At 40.0% G+C, this 21152-nt stretch overlaps 1 protein-coding gene across 7 annotated transcripts in view; it reads right to left on the bottom strand.

Annotated features, from left to right (window-relative positions):
- LOC138814056 (Krueppel-like factor 12) overlaps positions 1-21152 on the bottom strand; it is a 713678-nt gene that overhangs the window by 22050 nt on the left and 670476 nt on the right. For all 7 annotated transcript variants that reach the window (XM_070002854.1, XM_070002850.1, XM_070002849.1 and 4 more), the window contains one exon: positions 4322-4479. In XM_070002854.1, coding sequence (XP_069858955.1) covers positions 4322-4479 — 158 coding nt within the window. The remainder of the gene's footprint in view (positions 1-4321; positions 4480-21152) is intronic.

The following is a 21152-nucleotide window of genomic DNA, read 5'->3' as shown; positions in this document are numbered from 1 at the left end:
CACAGGGACTTTTCTGCCTGGGCTGGCTTTGAACCGAGATTCTCAGATCCTGAGTAGCTAGGATTATAGGCATGAGCTATGATCTCCTGGTTTTGTGTGTGTGTGTGTGTGTGTACACACGCATGCTAGGGCTTAAACTAAAGGCTAGTACTCTACTGGGTTTTTGGTGTTTAATTTTATATAAGAGTCTCCTGGACTTTCCTACCCATGCTGGCTTTGAACCATGATCCCTACAGTGCAGCCTCCTGAGAACTCAGGATTACGGACAAGAGCCATTGGTGCAATTTTTAAAAATTACAGGTTTACAGTTTTTACAGTAATTAAAATGAACACTAAAGCATATTGGCTATAGAGCACCACAGATGAGAAGATTTGATATTAATTTAAGAGCATAAAACATTTCCAGATTCAGTTGACATGGAGTATTTTTACAGGGTTCAAGCACAGTTTTTTTTAAACCGTTTTTTAAGCTTAACTTTATCTGTTTCCTTCATCATGAAACTGCCAAAGTCTGCAGAACAGACAGTCACGTTCCATTTCATATGGTGTCACACACACCAGGAGAGCTCGTTTTCTCTCTTCACACTCAACATCTGGGTCTCGTGCGCCATCTAGTGGCTGTAGGAATCACTGGCGCCTGAGTGTTCCTGTGGTGCACTTTTACAAGTTTCTCTAACCATTGTTTTTTAGAATTTTTATTTTTTTAATTCTAAGCTCACTCCCCTCCCTTTCGTAAGTCATCAGTTATAACCTCAACTCCACATTCATTATTTCTGGTCACACAATAACTTACTCAATATGCCTAAAGTAGAGTTAAGGTTAAGAAGATCTTTATTAAAAGCATGTAACCCAACCTGAATTTCTATACAACCAGCTTTATTTATCTGGAGGGCAAGTGTAAATTATGTAATATTTAATACAACCCTTAAAATGAGGGAAATCTAGAGTGCTACTTATTCATAGCACAGATTTGACTGACTACATTGCTCTAGATACTCTGCTTATTAATTTAAACACACTACACACTATCAATCATGTAGAAGAGTCACTGAAATGACACTGGTGACACCATATGACATCTGCCATGTAAGTGGCTGCTGAGATGTATCTTTTTTAGGGAGAGTCAGACATGGGGCTTGAACTCAAGGCCGGGATGCTCTCATCTTTTTCACTCAAGGCTAGTGCTCTTCGACTTTGTGCCACAAAGCCACTTCTAGTTTTCTAGTGGTTTATTGGAGTTAAGAATCTCATGGACTTGTTTTCTGCCCTTTCATAAGTCATTCATTATTACTGGTCACACGCAATAACTTACTCAATATGCCTAAAGCAGAGTTAAGGTTAAGAAGATCTTTATTAAAAGCATGTAACCCAACCTGAATTTCTATACAACTAGCTTTGATTTCATTTTGAACACTACTTTATGAAACCTTTTGTATAATCATAAATCAGAATCCAACATGGCTCACTTTGAACCAGTTTGAGGCAATTAATCAAATTTCCTTCCTTCCTTCCTTCCTTTTTTTTCTTCCTTCCTTCCCTCCCTCCCTCTATTCTTTTTGTTGTTGTTGTTCAGGTACTGGGGCTGAAATTAAGGCCTCAAACTCTTGGCTGGCTTTTTCACTGCATTCTACCATTGGAACATGTCTCTACATCTAGCTTTCTGCTGGTTGATTTTAGATAAGAGTATTCTGAATTTGTCTGCCTGGGCAGGTGTATCCTTAGACCTCAGCCTCCCGAGTAGATAGGATTGTATGAGTCACTGGCACCCCTTGTCTCATTCTTTATTTATATTAAAAATGGATATTTGAGCCAAGTGTAGTGGTGTATGCCTGCCTATAATCCCAACACATGGGAAGCTGAGGTTGGAGGATCACAAATTTGAAGCCAACTTGAACTACAGAGATAAGTTCAAGGTCATCCTGGGATGTAGATCAAGACCTTTTCTTCCCCCCCCCCCAAAAAAAAAAGTTACTTGATAGCTCAGGAGTCTGTCTATGCCAATAGATTAGAGTCATCTCTTGGGATTCCATGCTACCTCAGATATAATACTTGCTAGATGGTCAAGACTCATATAAAACAGATTTACATATGGCTAACAGGCATCTTCCTGAATATGCCAGGTTCCCTTCCAGATATCCTATAACATCTAAGACAATGGAAATGATACATAAATAGCCACTATGTCATTACAGAATGTCAAGACAAAAAGATTTATGCATATTCATTACAGATGAAAGTTTTCATTTTTTAATATTTTCAATCCAAGATTGGTTGCGTCTACACAGTTGGAAAACCTCAGATCTACAGAGCCAACTATTTCTGTCTGCTAAGTGGATGGCTGTAAGATACACACATTTGGGTTGGAGGTAGCACCATGATGTGGTTCTAAGCTATTAGTTACAGAATGATGACCCACCTGGATGAGTTCTCCAGGGTCTTGCTGTCTCAGGGCATTTTCCTTGAACCTGTCCTAGCCAATACATCCATCAATTAAGTTGGCAAAGATGGAAAAGCTGAAGAAGAAAGCTAACAGGATGGGTGGCGAGGGGTTTTGGCTGATTAGAATGATGGGTCCTGATCAATACCATGTGTACACAATAGTTCCCAGAGTGGAAACGTTTTGTGCAACCTGAAGATAATGACACCAGAATGAAAATTCTGTCCTGTAGCCAGCCAGTGCCTGTCTATACGCTGATCCCCAGGGAAGCCATCCCTGCAGGAGTAGCTGCAACTACAATACAACCTTGCATGTTTGGTCTGAAAGATGGTGATTATAGGTACAAGGGACGAGCTACATCTAGCCAGCAGCAAAAGAAATAATGTTTTGCATGTAACAGAAAAGTCCACCAATGAGACACCTTCCCTTCATGTGGCATGAAGACATACAAGGACCCAGTGATTAGCTGAGCTATCTGCACAGACAGAGGACGGGCAGTGTCTGCTTTGGAGAAATGAGGAGTTCAGGACAGTGTTGTGAGGAACACGAGGGGCAGTGATGGAGAAGTTCAAGGTGATCTCTGAAGGCATCACATTCATCCAGAAGGTTCCGAGAGCCAAAGAGGAAACTGTACACTGTAAAGACACCACGTCTCTGCCCTGGAATTTTACCCAGCATGTCTTGCAGAGGAGTAAGATGTTACGTGAAGTATAGAATGGTGAGAAAATGAGCCAGGAGCCATGCTGGAGGAGACAGGATCCTACCAGCTGCATCTACTAGGCTGTTGTGAAAATCGAACAACAGGAAATAGGGATAAGTGTGTGAGAAAGTACGCAGCAGTGACTCTTCTCTGTGAGATGACCAGCCAGGGATACTTCCAGTAGGAAGCATACTTGACTCTGCCATGCATAAAGTCCATCGTGACCCTTCAACTCTGACTGTGTTTTATTAATAAAGCCAAGCTAGTTAATTGGCCTTCAGCATTCAGGGTGTATAATGCTTTGCATTGTGTTATATAAATGATACCACATCTCCTCTCACAGCCTAAGTTAAAACTCATAAGATGCAATCTTTCAGTGTCATGGAGTTAAATCCTTTAATAGTGCCTGATTAAAAATCCTTTCTGCTGGGTACTGGTGGCTCCTAGCTACTCAGGAGGCTGAGATCTGAGGATTGCGGTTCAAAGCCAGGCCAGGGAGGAAAGTCTGTGAGACTCTTATCTCCAATAAACTACTCAGAAAACTGGAAGTGGCACTGTGGCTCAAGTGGTAGAGTGCTCACTGTGAGCTGAAGAGCTCAGACCCAAAGTTCAAGCCCCATGACTGACCCAAAATAATAATAATAATAATAAATAATTCCTTTCTTTCTCTCACTGCCTCTCTCAGGGATAAGATGAATAGAAATGTCTGTGTGAAAATGAAGCAAAAATGTGTTCTAGAACAAGAACTCAAAATATGTTATGATTCACAGATGACAGATCACTCATATAGCAGAAATGACTCCATAGAAAGTCAGTAACAAGAACAGTCCACACTTCCTGTATGATTGTAATCACAATCTCCCAATGGGATGGAAACTGTGAATCACATGCAATCTTTGCCTTCATGATAAAGAGGCTGACTTAAAAACAGTGTCTAGGATCTGGGATAAAGACAGTAAAGAGCATGAACAGCTCTGGATTGATCCGAGCACTGAACAGTCTCTCTTTATCCATGACATCTTACAGGCATGAGCCACCAGCACCTGGCTTGTAAAAATGCATTTTGTCCAGAGGCAAGAAACTGATTCGACAGATAGCAGTATACAGCAGTACAAGAGCACACTTATGGCAGCGCCCTATGGGGCTCCCACTGACACGGAGGTGAGGGGCCCGTGGAGCTGTACCTGTGTGTGTCCTCCGATGAGCCTTCAGGTGAGAGCTTTTTGTGTACACTTTGTTGCATCCCTCAAAATCACATCTGTGGATGCGCCGTTTCCTGGAGTCGGGGGATTCGGAACGTCTCTGGCGCCTTGTGCTCTCGATACTAAATGGTGAAATTGAACTGGAAAACAGAAAAATGGAGTCATGGTGTAAGAAGCACATCTCTCTCCCTCTCTCTCTCTCTCCTCTCCTCTCCTCTCCCTGTCTTCTCTCTTTTCTCCCTCCCTCTCCCTTTCCCTCTCTCTCCTCTCCTCTGTCTTCTAGCTTTCTTTTCTCCCTCTCTCCCTCTCTCTCTTCCCCTCCCAATCTCTCTCCTCTCTCTCTTCTCCTTCCCCCCCACCCCCTCCCCCTCTCTCATTGTCACTCTCTCTCTGGTCTAGCTTAGAATTGGGTCTCATGATGGGGTGGCAAACCCCACAGCCACATGATCCTCGTGTCCACGTTCCCTGCCACCACCTCCTTGGACGTATCTTCTTTTCTCTTTTCTTCTTTTTAAAAAGATTTTTTTAAAAAAAAATTTCATTATCCTTAAGCAATTGTACAAAGGGGTTTCCATTCAACCCATCGATCTATGAGTTTAGTGCATCTTGATCCATGTCTCCCTTTCATCATTTCCCCCATCTCTCCCAACTCTACCCATCCCCTCAATTTAACTAGCTCCATTTTCACATCTGTATACTGAATATTATGTCTACATTTGCCAACCTTCCTTTTTCCATTGGTATGCTCCCCCTTGGTCCCCCTACCCCAACAACACACATAATAGCTTCCTGGTTTTCATTTTGTTAAACAATCCGTTGTTCAGTTATACCACTGGAATCCTTCCCTGCATATACCATACTTTAGTTAAATATGTTTGTGTATATATGCTTACAACCTTGTATATGTTTACACAGTTATAATTTAGATTAAACGCCCACATATAAGTGAAAAGTCCTTTCTCTGAGCCTGACTTACTTCACGTAACGTATTTTTTTTCCCCAGGTCCATCATTTTTTTCTGAAAATAACATATTTATTTCTGATGATCCTCACACTCTGGAGACTGAGGCAGGAAGATTGTGAGCGAGCTCAAGGCCAGCCTGGGGATCACAGTGAGACACTGTCTCAAAAACTTAACCAAATCAAACCAAATCAAACCAAAACTTAAACCCAAACTGAGTGAAAACAATGCTAAGTAAATAAGTTCCCTAGTCAGGAAGAAAAAAAATCCTATGGTAGTAAATGAACACCTCACAGTCTTGGACTTCTGAATACCCCTTACAGAGAATATTTTAGAAAGTCCTGCTCTAGACAAATGACAATATACATCTATTGAAGAGTGTCTGCATTTCATGCAGTAACATAAAATTGTGCAGAATCACAGTGCGCATTTCAAAACAAGTGAGGTCAGGCTGAAAGAAATGGCACGAGTACCTCAAAAACATGACTCATAGCAAGCTATTTCTGTGCAATAAAATGCACCTGACATTTAACTTTCCTAGGTGGTGGTTTCTTGTGGTCAAGAATAAAGTGCACTGTATTTAAAGATTAGCTGTACTACTATTATGAAAAATGTTTGAACTATAAAGTTTGGTCCTGACTTGCATGTTGTTTAATCTTAATGCTCCAGCAGAAAAACAGGATTAGTTTGCAATGTCAGGTAATTGATTAGCATGTACCTTTTTTCAAACCTTAATCTCTTTTGATTGAGACAGAAAGTATGACTCATCTTTTCTTACTTACCCATGAAGTTCTTTAGAGTTATTGTGAACTGTGATAAAAAAGTAATCACTCAAATTTCTACCATAAAATCTTACCAGTATTAATATTTTGACACATTTCAGTTTTTGTTTCGATACTTTTAAAAATTAAGTTTCTTACATTTTGACATATTTGTAATTTCCTTATGATTATATTTCTAAGCTAAAATTAGTTTTTCTTAATAAAGTATCTTCTAGCTGAACATTACAAATAAGATCAATTTCCCATGTCTTCCTTTTCCTTCTTCCATGTAATAGTTCTACCATCAGTTTTATTTAGCTCACCAATTCATTTAGGTTATCTATATATAATCTTCATTCATAGGAATTCTTAATATCATAGGTTTAAAAATAGCTGAGTGCTGGTGGTTCACACCTGAAATTCTAGGTACTCAGGAAGATGAAATCTGACAGTCACAGTTCTAAGCCAGCCTAGGCAGAAAAATCTGAGAGATTCTATCTGAAATTAACCAGCAAAAAAGCTGGACTGGAGCTGTGGCTCAAGTAGTTCAGTGCTAGCCAAACAGGAGAAGACAAATAACATTATGCTGTTAAAATTATTCTAGCAAGCTATTCTACCTTTGAATATTAAACAGTTGAGATTTTTTTTTTTGGTCGGTAGTGGGCCTTGAACTCTGGGCCTGAGCGCTGCCCTCAGCTCTTCAGCTCAAGGCTAGCACTCTACCACTTGAGTTACAGCGCCACTTCCAAAACAGCTGAGATTTATCGATGTGGATACAAGTAGTTCATATCTATAATTTATCAATTCTCATGTGCATTTTTCACATTTTAGCATTTCTAAAAATGTGGATGCTTCTTGCAATTGATGGCTTTCTATAATTCAGCTGGCATATTTTTTATTAGTAGTACATAAAGTCCGTCTCATTTATTGATTTAAAATAGATGACATTTCAACTTAGCTTAAGAATTGGTGATTTTTTTCCTACAGAGTGAGTGAGTTTATTTAGTAAATAGTTTATTTTGGCAATTTTATTTACTTCAGTTAAAACTCTATATGGTTTTATACTGTGTCTAATCAACTCTGAAATTGAATCACAGAAATAGCTATAGACAGTATTCAAACAAATAGAACTTTACAAAAGCACTGAGTTGCTTTGTTCATAAGCTGCTGTTTACTGAGTCATTACTTACAAAATATGATAGCAACTCAGTAAACATTCATCCCAGAGTTTCAAACACCAATTTTGTCCTAAGTGGTGGACACATAAGACTGCTTGTAATACTATACTATTGCATTATTCCAATAAACTGTTTCTGAATATTTCCTTTAGAATGTCTGCTTTTTACATTCTCAACATGTTGTTTTGCTTCTCCAAATATCACACTAGGTAACCAAAGCTTTATACTAGGTAAGATTAACTATAAATATTGTTTATCTTCCCATGTTGCAGTTATACGCAGGATCTACCTTCCAGTGGAAGAACATAGGTTATGCAAGCCTGAAATGTGGCTAAGTAACTTTTTTCCAGCCTTTGTATCAATCAACGTGGATTTGTGGTTTTCTACATAATCAACCCAGTTTGTACGGATTGGAATTTATTGTGAAAAGAGTCAAAACAGTGTGACTAGTCTATCCTATGAAAGAGCAGCTTTTAGTCACCACTGACAAAGTACACTACAGCTCTGTATATGATCCATGTGAATGAGACTGTGTGTCATAACTGCACAACAGAAAGTCATTTCCTAAGTAAACAGTCATAGAAATAAAAATGGATTTGGACACAGGGACCTTAAAAATTTTGTCATTTATTATGTTGTTTATGTTGTTTATATTTATATTTATATAAATATGTTATATTTATTATGTTGTATGATGTTTAACATCTTGGTTTTTGTTTGTTTGTTTGTTTTTAAGGATAGGTAGGGCTGGGTGCCAGTGGCTCACTCCTGTAATTCTAGCTACTCAGGAGGCTGAGATCTGAGGATAACAGTTCAAAGCCAACCTGAGCAGGAGAGTCTGTGAGACTCTTACCTCTAATTAATTACCAAAAAAACAAAAAACAAAACAACAACAACAACAAAAAAAAAACCAGCTGGAAATGGAGCTGTGGTTCAAGTGGTAGAGTGCTAGCTTTTAGCAAAAAAGCTTAGACTATGAGTTCAAGTCCTAGAACAGGCAGAAAAATAAACATACAAAAGACACGCTGTTGCTACTTTGAAATTAACATTATTCTGTAATAAGAACATTTTTGTATAGTACTTTCTGTACATTAACATGTAGAAGTCTATATGTAACTATATAAATACATGCACTGTTTTCTCCTTGGTTGATTTTAGCTATGTAATTGTGATTCATTCATGTTTACCAAGAAAATTCAAAAAAACTGACATCAAAACCAATTAACTACTAAACGGCTTTAAAGGAACTAATGACACAATGGCCTGGCACAATACATCCACTATTACATAAAAGTTGGGTAAAGAAACAGAAGTGCTGGTGAAATAGTGTCATGAAATTACCTCAGCAGGAATCTTGCCTTCACGTCAAAATCAAGACAAGTAGATGACCTTAATAATACCAGACTTCATTCCCTGATTTTCTTCATCCTAAAGTCAAACTATTTCAAAAATGGAGAACAACTATCTAAAATTATCTGTACAATAAAGATAACAACTACAGCGTTAACATGCACAGTAGATGAATAGCAACCATTAACTTGGGGTTTGACTGTGTTAAGTCTATGGCTAAGTCCAATATGGTGACAGGAAAGGTGCCAGGTCATTTTGTACCTCTACTGTTGGAATTTGAGAAATGTTTGCTAAACATGAATAAGTGAATCTAGCTAGCTATTCTTAAGGCTTCATTTCATAAACTTAGTTAATTTTTAATTGGTTACTGAATTCTTACTACAATTGTTTGATGGTGAGTTTTCAGATAATAGCAATTGAATTCCTTACTCCTAAACACATTTAATCAAGTTCTGGGTTTAAATGCTTCTGGACATCAAAGAGTCTGGCAAATCATTAAAACCGTATGTGCTGTTGGTGGCTCTCATGTGTAATCCTAGCTATTCAGGAGGCTGAGATCTGAGGATCAGGATTCAAAACTAGCCTGGGCAGGAAAGTCAATTATCTTCAAATAATCAACAAAAAAGCAGGGAGTGGAGGTATGGCTGATGTGCTCCCATGACAGCCTTCAGTGAAAAGCCGAGAGAGCGAGCAAGGCCTAGTACCAGCACACACACACACACACACACACACACACACACACACACACACACACACACACACACACACACACACACACACACACACACACACACACACACACACACACACACACACACACACACACACACACAGTTCTTTCCTCTGAGTCCCAGAGAATGGAATTCAAAAGTATTACTTTCAATACAGTTCTCAGGGTGGGGCCATGGACATTTCTGTGAAGGATAGGGGAAGGGAAAGAAGGGCTCCCTTTGATGCTGTCAGGCAGCTTGCACATAGGGAAAGGTGAGAGTGCTCTTCGTTTCTTGACAATGTTACCTGGTCTTTCTTACTAAGGCACCCTGGAAGTGTATGTGCTTGTGAACAGAACTGTGCTCAATACACTTCTGGAGATTTCTACTTTACCTGTCCTTAGCCATGGTCCCTGTTTAGAAGGCATGGGATGTCCTGAGATGCATGTGACCTGACTTTCTGCTTCAAAAGCTGGACTTGTTCTCAAGGATGGAAATGTGCTAGTCAAACAACATACTCTTATACAAGAGTCCAATAATCCTCAGTAACAACTATGGTTGTTACTGGATGGATGACTCAGGTGGCAGAGTGCCAACCAGTGAGCAACAGGGGCAGATACTGAGTTCGAGTCCAGAAAAAAAAATGCATGAGGTAATTGTTACTCTGTTCCCAAATTCTCAAGTAAATCCACACATGCACTGGAAAAGAGGAAACACTGGCAGTCCCTTCTCTTCACCAGAAGGTTAAACCATTTAGAGTAGTGAACACATGTCTGAAGAGACGTAGCGAGCACCACCTGGTCATAATGAGATCGAGAGAGAACAAAAGAGTGAATCATGAGTTCAAGCTGCATAACAGATTTGCCTGAGATAGCAAGTTCAACTAGAACTATATCCAGAGAGGCTCGAAAAGTCAACAGCTAGAAACAGCTCTACTGAAATAGAATGTACTACATCGGCTCCAGGAAAGAAATGAAGGTTCACTGTAATCAGCCAGTGATAAGAGACAGAGTGATGAGATGCTCTTCACTGAAACTGGAGTTCCTATAGGAGTTTAAAAAAAGGGGGTGGGGGGCTGGGAAGGTGGCTCAGTGGTAGAGCGCTTGCCTTGCGTCCCTGAGGCCCTGGGTTCGATTCCTCAGCACCACATAAGCAAAAAGAAAAAAGCCGGAAGTGGCGTTGTGGCTCAAGTGGTAGGGCACTAGCCTTGAGCTGAAGAGCTGAGGGACAAGGCCCAGGCCCAGAGTTCGGGTTCCACGACGGGACCCCCCAAAAAAAGGGGGGATGGAGTGGGGACAGGGCATTCTTTCAAGGCTAGAGAGAGGACATACACTGAAAAAAAATGAAAGGAGAAAACCCTGGTCTTGAAATGGTTTTAGCCAATTCAAATGAAGGATTTCAACAGGAGAACACAAAGCAGGGCTAGGATGATAGGGAACATTAACAGAATGCTTAGAATGTGTTCTGCTCCTTGTGCTTTAAACTCAAAGCCACCCAGTGAGTTTGATACCATTAGTATCTCCATCTTGTAGAAGAAGAAACAAAGGCACAAAGAAGTTATCACTTAAGTCAAGACCTAAGGGCTTGATCTCAGAGTTCAAGCTTCACTATTGCTTTATACTGAATCAGAGGAAGATGGCTTTTACAAACCGGCATATAATAAAATACGAGAAAGCAACAAAGCCAGGCACTGGTGGCTCTTGCCTGTATTCCCAGCTACTCAGGAGCCTGAGATCTGAAGATTGTGATTCTAAGCCAGTCCAGGCAGGGAAGTCCATGAGACTTATCTCCAATTAACCACCAGAAGTGGCACCATGGCTCAAAGTGGTGGAGCACTAGCTTTAAGCACAAAAGCTCGAGGAAGGTGCACAAGCCCTGAGTTCGAGCCCCATGACTGACCAAAAAAAAAAAAAAAAAAATAAGTTGTATTGCTTAAAGTTTCACTCTCACCCATTTATAAAACATCCCAAAGCATGCTTGAATGTAGAAAATTGAAAGGTAAACCATTTTAGAAAGACAGGTGCTTGGTCTACCTCCTCTTCTACCTAAGTAAATATTTTTTGAAGGTTGTTGTACATTTACTCACTGGTGAACGTTTTTTTTCAAGGCTGAATGTGGCAGTGGTATGGGACAGTGACCCTCAAGGCCACAGAATTTTAGTCCCTACTCTGCCATTCCAGTTTGCATACAAGGTTACCAGAAATTGTTCTGAGTTGGTTGAACCATCAAGCTACCAGAAGAAAAGCAGCGGCATCAGAAGTTTGTTTTCTGCTGTTTTCCAAGTTTAGGGTTATTCTGAGTCAAGTATTACCTACAAAAATTCTGAGTTAGTTCTGCCACAGAATACAGGTAGGGAGAACATCTTTCTTCTTAGTGAACCAAAGGCTGCCTTGGGAATGAATTAGCCAGGCCATAGCACACAGGAGGTGAGATGTTCACTTAACCAAGTACAGCGGGCTCTCAGAAAGATTGCACACACATGGCTAGGAGGGGTAATCCAGTTACCATGCAGCCTCTGCCTCAGCCAGCAGGTGGCTCTCAGATGCAGGGACCTCCTTTCTTCCACACTACCAGAGACTACTGCTAGCAAAGTACATCCATTGTCATTTCTCTGACATTAATTGGGGATGGGGGGAAGGGGATAACTTGAGATAAAGTCATCACCAAATCCATAGCAGCTGCATTCCTACACCGCACACATTTCCCTGAACAGAGTTCTTTTCATTCCTGTTTATACTTTCTGAAGGGAAACTACTAGCAAAAAAAAAAAAAAAAAAAAAAAAAAAAACAGATTGAAATTCTAAGATCAGTCCAGAAGCTCTGACTAAGACATCATGTTTGAATTTGGATTCAATAAAAATGTTTTTACAAAATGTATAAATCAAGAGCAATACATTTGCTAAAACATGCCCAAAAGCTCAGTCGCAGCCTGTATTCAAACGAGGGCTTGGCACTTCTTTTTTCACATGAACAGACTGTGCCCAAAATGCATTTCTAATTAGTTTTATTTTAATAAACAAAATCTCCAACCAAGCTGATTAAAGATAATGGGTTTACAAATGAGCCTTTCTAGGGGGCTGGGAGGGACTGGAGCTGAATTCACAGTACATCATGATTTTACTTAACTGTAACAGCTGCCATCAAATATTGTTTTTCACATAGTTTTCTAGATCATTAAAAACTCCAAACTATTATAGGCTTATCTTTCTGCTCTTTTTTGGATGCATTATAATTAGAGAGTAGGATTATGAGTTGCATTAAGGGAAGGAGTTTAACGATAACCAGAATTTTAAAAATGACTTGTTAATGTCACCAGCTATGATTGGTTTTACTATTAAACTTTTATAATGAAATTAGGCCACCAGTTGATAAAGGATTGTTTCTGAGCAAAAAGATCTATTTTAGATACACAGTATGTATTAAAACTAGTTACTGCTAGCCAGACGCCAGTGGCTCACACCTGTAATCGCAGCTACTGAAGAGAAAGTCAGCCAGCCCTAGAAAGTCCAAGAGACTCATCACTAATTAAGCATGAAAACAGCCAGAAGCAGGTTTGTGGCACAAGCGGTAGAGCATTAGCATTGAGCAAAAAGGCTCAGGGACAGCACCTAAGCCCTGAGGTTCAAAACCCTGGACTGTCCCAATCTCTGTCTATCTGTCTGTCTGTCTGTCTCTCTCTGCCCCACTCTCTTACACACACACACACACACACACACACACACACACACACACACACACACACACACACACACACACACACACACACAGAGTTACTTCTGCAGGTGCTAGTGGTTCAGGTCTTTAATTTTAGCTACTCAGAAGTGATATCTGAGGATCAAGCTTTGAAACCAAAAAAGTCTATGAGACTCTTATCTCCAATTACCCAACAAAAAGCTAGAAGTGGGCCAGGTGCTGGTTACTCACACTTATAATCCTAGCTACTCAGAAGGCTGAGATCTGAGAATTGTTGTTCTAAGCCAGCCCTTGCAGGAAAGTCTATGAGACCCAATTAACCACCAAAAACCCAGAAATGGTGCTGTGGTTCAAGTGGTAGAGCGCTCGTCTTGAGTTGAAGAGCTCAAAGACAGCGCCTAGGCCCAGAGTTCAAGCTCCACAGACGACAAAAAAAGGAAGGAAGGAAGGAAGGAAGGAAGGAAGGAAGGAAGGAAGGAAGGAAGGAAGGAAGGAAGGAAGGAAGGGAAAGAGAAAGAAAGAAAAGAAAGAAAAAAGAAAGGAAGGAAGGAAGGAAGGAAGGAAGGAAGAGAAAAAGCTAGAAGTGGGGTGGCTCAAGTGGTAGAACACCAATCTTGAGTGAAAAAAGGCAAGGGAGAGCCCTGAGTTCAAGGGCTACACACACACACACACACACACACACACATACACACACACACACACACACACACACACATGTTACTTTGCAATTAATTCACTTTATACCACAAACTCAATTCACAATGCAAGATAAAACAAAAGCTCTGAAACAAGTGTAAACTTCTGACTTACACTGGACTAAGTGGAAGACACACAATTTGCTTATATATGGAGGGGCTTTTTCACAGACTTCAGAATGTATAGGGGCTTAAATTATGGTTTACGTCAGGAGTTATAGTTTGGTGGATCATGAGAAACTTGGAAAAACATTCTAGGTTAGAAGAGGATTACAGGTAATTACTTTAATCCAAATGTCCTTAAGGTGGGCCTTGCCTAGTGACCCCTACTGCCCTAGAAGAGATGCACTTTATTTATGTCTATCTCTAGAGCTCTTGAATATACCTGGCTTTGAATTTTGGTGAATGAGAGAATAAATTCTCTTTATCTGACTAAAGATACAACTTGAAGTTACTCGAGTGCGTACATGTGTCTATTATCCCTAGACGTTTGAAAGGCTGGAAGAAACGGGAAGTAGAAAAAAGGAGTGTTTCCTGTATTTTCAGAGGGATTTACCAAGCTCATTCATTTCAGTCTTTTCCCAAATAATCTTTTAGCAGAGAAATGGATAGGAAGGGCCTCATTTTCCTGTATCAGAAATGTTCTAATGACATAGATTCACCATCAAGAAAATCAAACAGCTTGGATAAAGACAGTGTATCATGAAACTGTCTTAAGTATGTAAATGGATATAAGATGTCCCAAATATGTAGTTCTATAGAGATACAGTAGTGCAATCATAAAATAAACTTTTGACATGACCATCAACACAAGCTTCCATCTATTTTATGCTGATCATTAACCAGAGCTATGTTACACTGGAGATTTGTTTTATTAAACAACACAGGAATGATATCAGCTAACTATTTGGTACTTAAGCTTACATAAATCATTGAATGTTTTTATTGCTCAGATGGGAACATATAAATAACAAGACCAAGTAGGACATATTGGTGATGAGTGGGGGTGTTTTGGTGGTCAAAATGACTGTCTGGTACTGTCTGAAGGCTCAGAGTCCTCATTTTCCTTTGAGGGTGTCCCCACCCAGGCCTTCACTCAGTAGGAAGGAAAACCTGCCCCGCAACATTCTTTCAGCTTTCCTAAAGAATGCTACAAACTCCACTCTGTTTGCTTTTTTGTTTGGTTGCTAGGAAACTCAAATACAAGAGACCAGATTTGTGTTTTCTGAACTAGGGGAACTTTTGATTGATACACAGGACAAAAGAAACAACAATAACAACAAAAAACAAACGGAATATGCTTCCCTTAAAATGGTGGGGAAAAAATAAAGTAGAAATAAACATGTGAAATTTGAATTTGTTAATTTTCTAAAGAAAAATTTGGGGATTAATAAACTCATATTACTATCATATTTTATTGTATTTTTTTGCCAGTCGTGGAGCTTGAACTCTAGGCCTGGGTACTACATGAGCCACATAACCACTTATAGCTTTATCTAAACAGTTTATTGGAGATAAGGGTCCACTAGACTCTTATTGAAAATGAACTATACAACTTGTGGGGGAGGGGGTCCAGACAGAAAAACTGGGAGAAAATGAGGTAAGAGGTGACACTGTTCAAAAAGAAACACATTAACTGTAACCCCACTGTACACCACCTTTACAATAACAATAAACAAGTATTTAAAAAGGAAGAATCTCACACACTTTCTTGCCTGGGCTGGCTTTGAACCATGATCCTCAGATCTCAGCCTTCTGAGTAGCTACAATTACAGGACTGAGTCACTGGCACCCAGCCCATATTACTATCTTAAAAAAAATACTTCATTGTTATTGTAAAGGTGATATATGGAAGGGTTATAATTACCTGTCAGATAAAGAGTACATTTCTTTTAGAGCAGTGTTACCCCTTCCCTGGCTCTCTCTCAGTTTTTCCCTCCTGTCCCCATCCACAAGTTGTATAGTTCATTTTCAACACAGTGTTTAGTGAGTACCACTACTGCATTTGTTCTTCAAAGAAAAAATAATAACTGTGTGTGTGTGTGTGTGTTAACTGCAGTTTGAACTTGGTGTGGCAGGCACTCTACCATTTAAGCCATACTCTCAGTCTTTTTGCTTTAGTTGTTTTTCAGGTAGGGTCTCATATTTTTGCCCTGCCTAGACCTTAATTTTCAATTTACCTCCCTGTTAGCTGGAATTCCATGCTTGACTATGTCTAGCCTAAGAATCCTGCTTTTCGTGGAAGAAATAAACAGAATTCTTAGTCTGAAAATCAAGATATGACTCATAGCTGATTATAATTTATGAGTCATGGTATCTTGGACATTAAATCTCTTTTAAACCTCTCAGATATTTGTATTTCAAATGTGTATTTAATAATGACTAACTTGCTGGGCTCATGTCTATAGCCTATCTACACAGAAGGTGAAGATCTGGGCAATTGTGTTTGAAAGCCAGAAGAGACAGAACAGTCCATAAGACTTTATCTGTAATTAAGCAGAAAGGTGTGGCTCCAGTGCATGTTGTCAGAGGCTGAGAGAAAGTTCAAGCCATGGTACTAACACACGTGTGTGCACACATATAGACACACACAAAAACACATGTATATGTGCAAGTGACTATTGGATGTTATGTATCTGGGAAGTGAAGATCTTAATAGCTTTGGTCTACTCTTCTCTTTCTATACCATTTTTTTTTTTGATTGGTTGTGGGGCTTGAACTTGATGTCTGGGCATGGTCCTTGAGCTCTTTTTGCTCAAGGCTAGCACTCTTTGAGCCACAGGACCACTTCTGTTTTTCTGGTGGGTAATTGGAGATAAGAGTCTCACAAATATTCTTGCCCAGGCTAGAACTGTGGTCCTCAGATCTCAGCTCCTGAATAGCTAGCTACCAGCATCCAGCTTATGCCACATATTTTGTACAGAAAGTATTTCCTGTTTCAAGATGACAAGAGTAACTCGCCTGTACCATCAGTGCATCTGGTTGCCCGTATTTTTACAATAGAGGTCAAAGAACTCTAGGAGCTTCCTCTACGCTCTGCTTAATATTCCCTCTATTAATAAAACATTTTTGGCTCTCGGTGATGCTCACTGGTCCTGCCTAGCCTTAGGCTCTTTTCATATCTGGTGAGTTCTCCCAAATATCCTCACGCCAAGATTATGCAAGAAAACAGCAAACTCCTTCCCTATCACAGGTGGAGCTACTTTTCCCTGCCCAAAGCCTTGCAGGAAAAGTCATCCCAAGATCCAATAATAGCCTGCTATCCATTGCCTACTTCCAAGTGTTCCTAACAGGACATTTTCCACACTGAGAGTTTTGTTCTGGAGAATTTGGCACCAGCTGTTGAGATAATAAAAATTTCCCCAATTTATTATGTATGCAAATCATAATTATATAAGCCATAAAAATGCTATGTGATAAAGGGAGGCATAATAAAATTCTATGGGGGTTAAGGGAAGGAGGATCAAATTCTGTTTGGGAAGAGGAGGGCGACCTTATGGAGGACACCAGCAAGTGAATCTGTGTGTGTGTGTGTACTGAGGTTTGAACTCAAGGCCTGAGCACTGTCCCTTTTAGTGCTTTCTCTCAAGGCAAGTGCCTTACTGTTTGAACTGCAGCTCCCCTTCCATCTCTTTGGTGATCATCAACTGGAGATAAAGAATCTCACAGCCTTTCCTTCCTGGGCTGGCTCTGAATCTCAATCCTCAGACCTCAGCCTCCTGAGTAGCTGGGATTACAGACATGATCCACCGTGTGGTGAATCTTGAGGAATGTGAATCTTAAGAGCATGTGTCAGTGGTAATGACAAAGTGCAAGAGAAAAATGGATGGTTATGGAGATATAAGAAATCACACCATCTTCTCAAAATCACCTTTTCTAATGTACAAGATGGCCAATAGGTAAGTGGTAGGAAAGAGACATATGAGAGGCAGGATGACCAGGGCCAGGGAAAATGGACTTCGAATGTCTTCCTAAAGAGAACTTCATTTTGAAGGCCTTGAAAGTGTCATGATTTTGTTTTAATTTCTGGAGCTTTAGAAGAAAAAGTGTGGCTCAAATAAATAGGGTTCGTTGGTGAGGAAGTAATTGAAGTCACAGCTTTTATCAAGTACAGAACTATTTATTAGCATTAACTGAATAAGTGAATTTTACCTGAACCAAAGTCGTGTCTGAATCCGTGGAACCAGTTTTCAAGCATTTAATAAGTAGAACTGTCAGTTCTTTGTGACTGACTGGATAATGGGAGATCAGGAAAAACGAAGAATGAAAGGGACCCCGCAGGTTAGCCAGGGTAGCCAGCATAATACAAATGTCATTTATTTCGAGGCATATGAGAAATGGCCAACAAGAGAAGCTAATGATTGAAAACAATCTGTGTATACACAATAGATTTATGCTTAAAAGACAACAGGGTAGCCCTTCCTTTACACTTGCTGCACAAGTAATAATTTAACAGCGTAGTAGAAACCGAGTATTAAAGAAGTATTTTCAGGGATAACATGAATGGATTTTTATAAAAGAAAGCTCATAAAATAAATTAAATTCAACAGTCATGGAATTTCATTCATTAAGTGCTGTCCAATTTATGATTCTAAAGGCCAGGTACTTTCGAAAGATAACTAGGGTAAAGAGCTGAGGGACAGCACCCAGGCCCAGAGTTCAGGCCCCATAGAGTTCATTGCCAGAGTTCAGGCAATGCATAGTTTTTATTTATTCAGTCAATTAACACCCACTAAATTCTTTTGGGGATATTGCAAAAGTTTACAGTTGGCAGTTTACATAGTTGATGATCTAGGTGATTGCTTCTCTGACTGGTTTGAATTGTAAGAGTTTGTTTCTGGGATCTCAGAGAGACACCAATTAGAAGGAAGAACAAGAGGATAAAAGAAACAATCTCTGACACACTGATTATGGCCTCCATTGTTGAGAGACTCAACTTTTGGCTCCCGCCCCACGTTGGGCGCCAGTTGTCCCGACCTGCAGGACGTCAACGAGGGCGGTGAACCTAAGCGAGAAGGAATGAAGGGACAAGAGACAGAAAGAATGACAGCAAGACAGGGATTCTGATCGAGCTGCAAATTTTTATTTTTCACACAGGGGTATTTATATGCTTGGAATAAGGAAGCTTTTTCATTGGCCGTAGCAGCTGCAGGATGTTTGCATAGGGCAGTGTGAAAAGGTGGTCGTTAGCAGTTGCAGGATGTTTGCTTAGGGCAGCATGAAAAGGTTGGATTCTGTAAGATGTTCCAGTAAGATAGTCAAGCCTATCATGTTGAGAGACTCAACTTTTGGCTCCCGACACTCCATAGCTTACTGAGTCTCTCATCATATAGTGGCCTGAAATATATAAACTCAAACTGCCATATGAAGAATCTTGCATTACAAGTTGTATGTAAGAAAAGTCCATGAGCTCTCAGGTATTTTTTTTTTCTACTTCACAGGGTCATAAGAATGAAAATTGCATGTGTGATGATGTAGGTATTTGGGAAAACCCTTAAGTTCCTGCTTCACTCTGTGTTAACCTCAGTGATTAACTTTATACAAATAATTTAGATGAGAAATCTGGGATTCAAAGCAAGCCACATGCTAAAGAACACTAATATGAAGAGGGGGTCTACTACTTCTTCAGAACTTGCTGCCCCAGTCCCTAGACTCTGGCTGGCAGGAAAGGTGCCCAGTTGACAATTTGTTGATCTTTAACAAACAGCATCTCCCGGTCTATATACTTCTCCCTCTCTTCGTGTCTCTGTGTTAGAAGGTCCTACCTGAGACAGCTTCTGGGGTATTGGGATTCCAGGTGTGTGTGACTACTCCTGATCAGGTGGCAATTATTTACAAAAGTTCAAAGAGTTACATGTTTAATTTTCTGGGGAATCACCAAAGATTTCCACAGCAGCTGCAGCAGTATACATCCAGTGTGTCAGTGATTACTCCGATACCTATTATATGGCATTTAAAAAGAAACAAAAGCTGTCCTAATCACCTTGCAGTCCTTCATCCTCTTCTTAGTTGAATAAGCCATGTTCTACAAAAACACCAGTGTCTTTCCATTTTAGGTGCAACAATGTTCAGTGTTTATTGTTTCCTACAAGGTCCTGTAGGAACCCTGGGACTCCACTCTGCATCCTCTGCTCCAGCCAAAATGGCTTTCTAACTGTGTCTGGATTGTGGCCAATGAATTTTGATCCAGTGCCTTCAATCTTGCTATTCCTCTGCTTAGAACCACTTCTCACCATCATCACCATCATCACCATCATCACCATCATCACCATCATCACCACCACCACCACCACCACTACCATCACCATCATCATCATCATCATCATCATCATCATCATCATCATCATCATCATCATCACCACCACCACCACCACCACCACCACCACCACCATCATCACATTGCTTCTGGAACTACTTAACTCATGTCTCTGATCAAATGTCACTTCTTCAGGAAGGAGGTCCTCATCATCCTATTTTGATAGATTTCTGACATCCCTCACCATCTATTGCTTTGTTTTTCTTCAATCCGGTGTCACTTGTAACAGGCTATGGTGTATTTATTGTTCACTTGCTTCAGTCCCAAGCAGTGACAGGCCTTGTTTTATTCATTGTTATAACACACACACACACACACACACACACACACACACACACACACACACACACACACACACACACACACACACACACACACACAGAGTTAATCTATTACATAAATGCATGCTTATAGGTTTATAGAGACCTAGTAACTTAGGACTCTTAAGGTGAAGAAGCTCATTACTTATGTTGTTGTTTTTTTTCCCATATGACAGACACATATTCTTTGACAGACACATATAAAACACACCTTTTCTTCTTTTTAAGACAGCAGAGGTTTTGCTACCACCTATTGATCAGGGAGAAGGTAACTACTGATAATCTGAATAACAGTAAAATAAAGCTAATGAGATCTTAGTAACACAAAAGCCTAACAAAATAAACAATGTCCTATTAACAACAACAACAGCAACAAAAACCCTTTGCTTCTACACAGAATGAAGCTAAGAGTTTAATACATATGCATCCAATTTTCATGGAATTCTGTAGGATACCTGCATTTTGCAGACAAGAAATTAAAGTTTGGGCAGGACAACCCAAAGATCACACAGCAACAAGTAAGTGGCAAGCTGGGAATTCTGGCCAGGCATTGTGTCTGACTCTAAAGCTTACTGTTTATCCGGCCAGGCCATTCTGCAAAGAAAGCATGCTCAGTGACTCAGAGATCACAGGGTATGATACCCTAGAATTTCTTCCTAAAGGAACACACAGCTTAGTTACTAGTAGCATGACAAGGCTCATAGCTATTCCCATAATTTATGAGACATCAGTCTACTCAGGGTATATAACTGCCATGACAGTTCCAGATCATTTGAGAAATTCAGAGGAGGGAACCACCCTCCCCTGGGAACTGAGGTGGCCAAGAAGA

This window comes from Dipodomys merriami, unplaced genomic scaffold, assembly GCF_024711535.1.
Source record: "Dipodomys merriami isolate MVZ:Mamm:240054 unplaced genomic scaffold, mDipMer1.0.p SCAF_6, whole genome shotgun sequence".
NCBI lineage: Eukaryota > Metazoa > Chordata > Mammalia > Rodentia > Heteromyidae > Dipodomys > Dipodomys merriami.
This window is presented reverse-complemented; position numbering and strand designations above follow the sequence as displayed.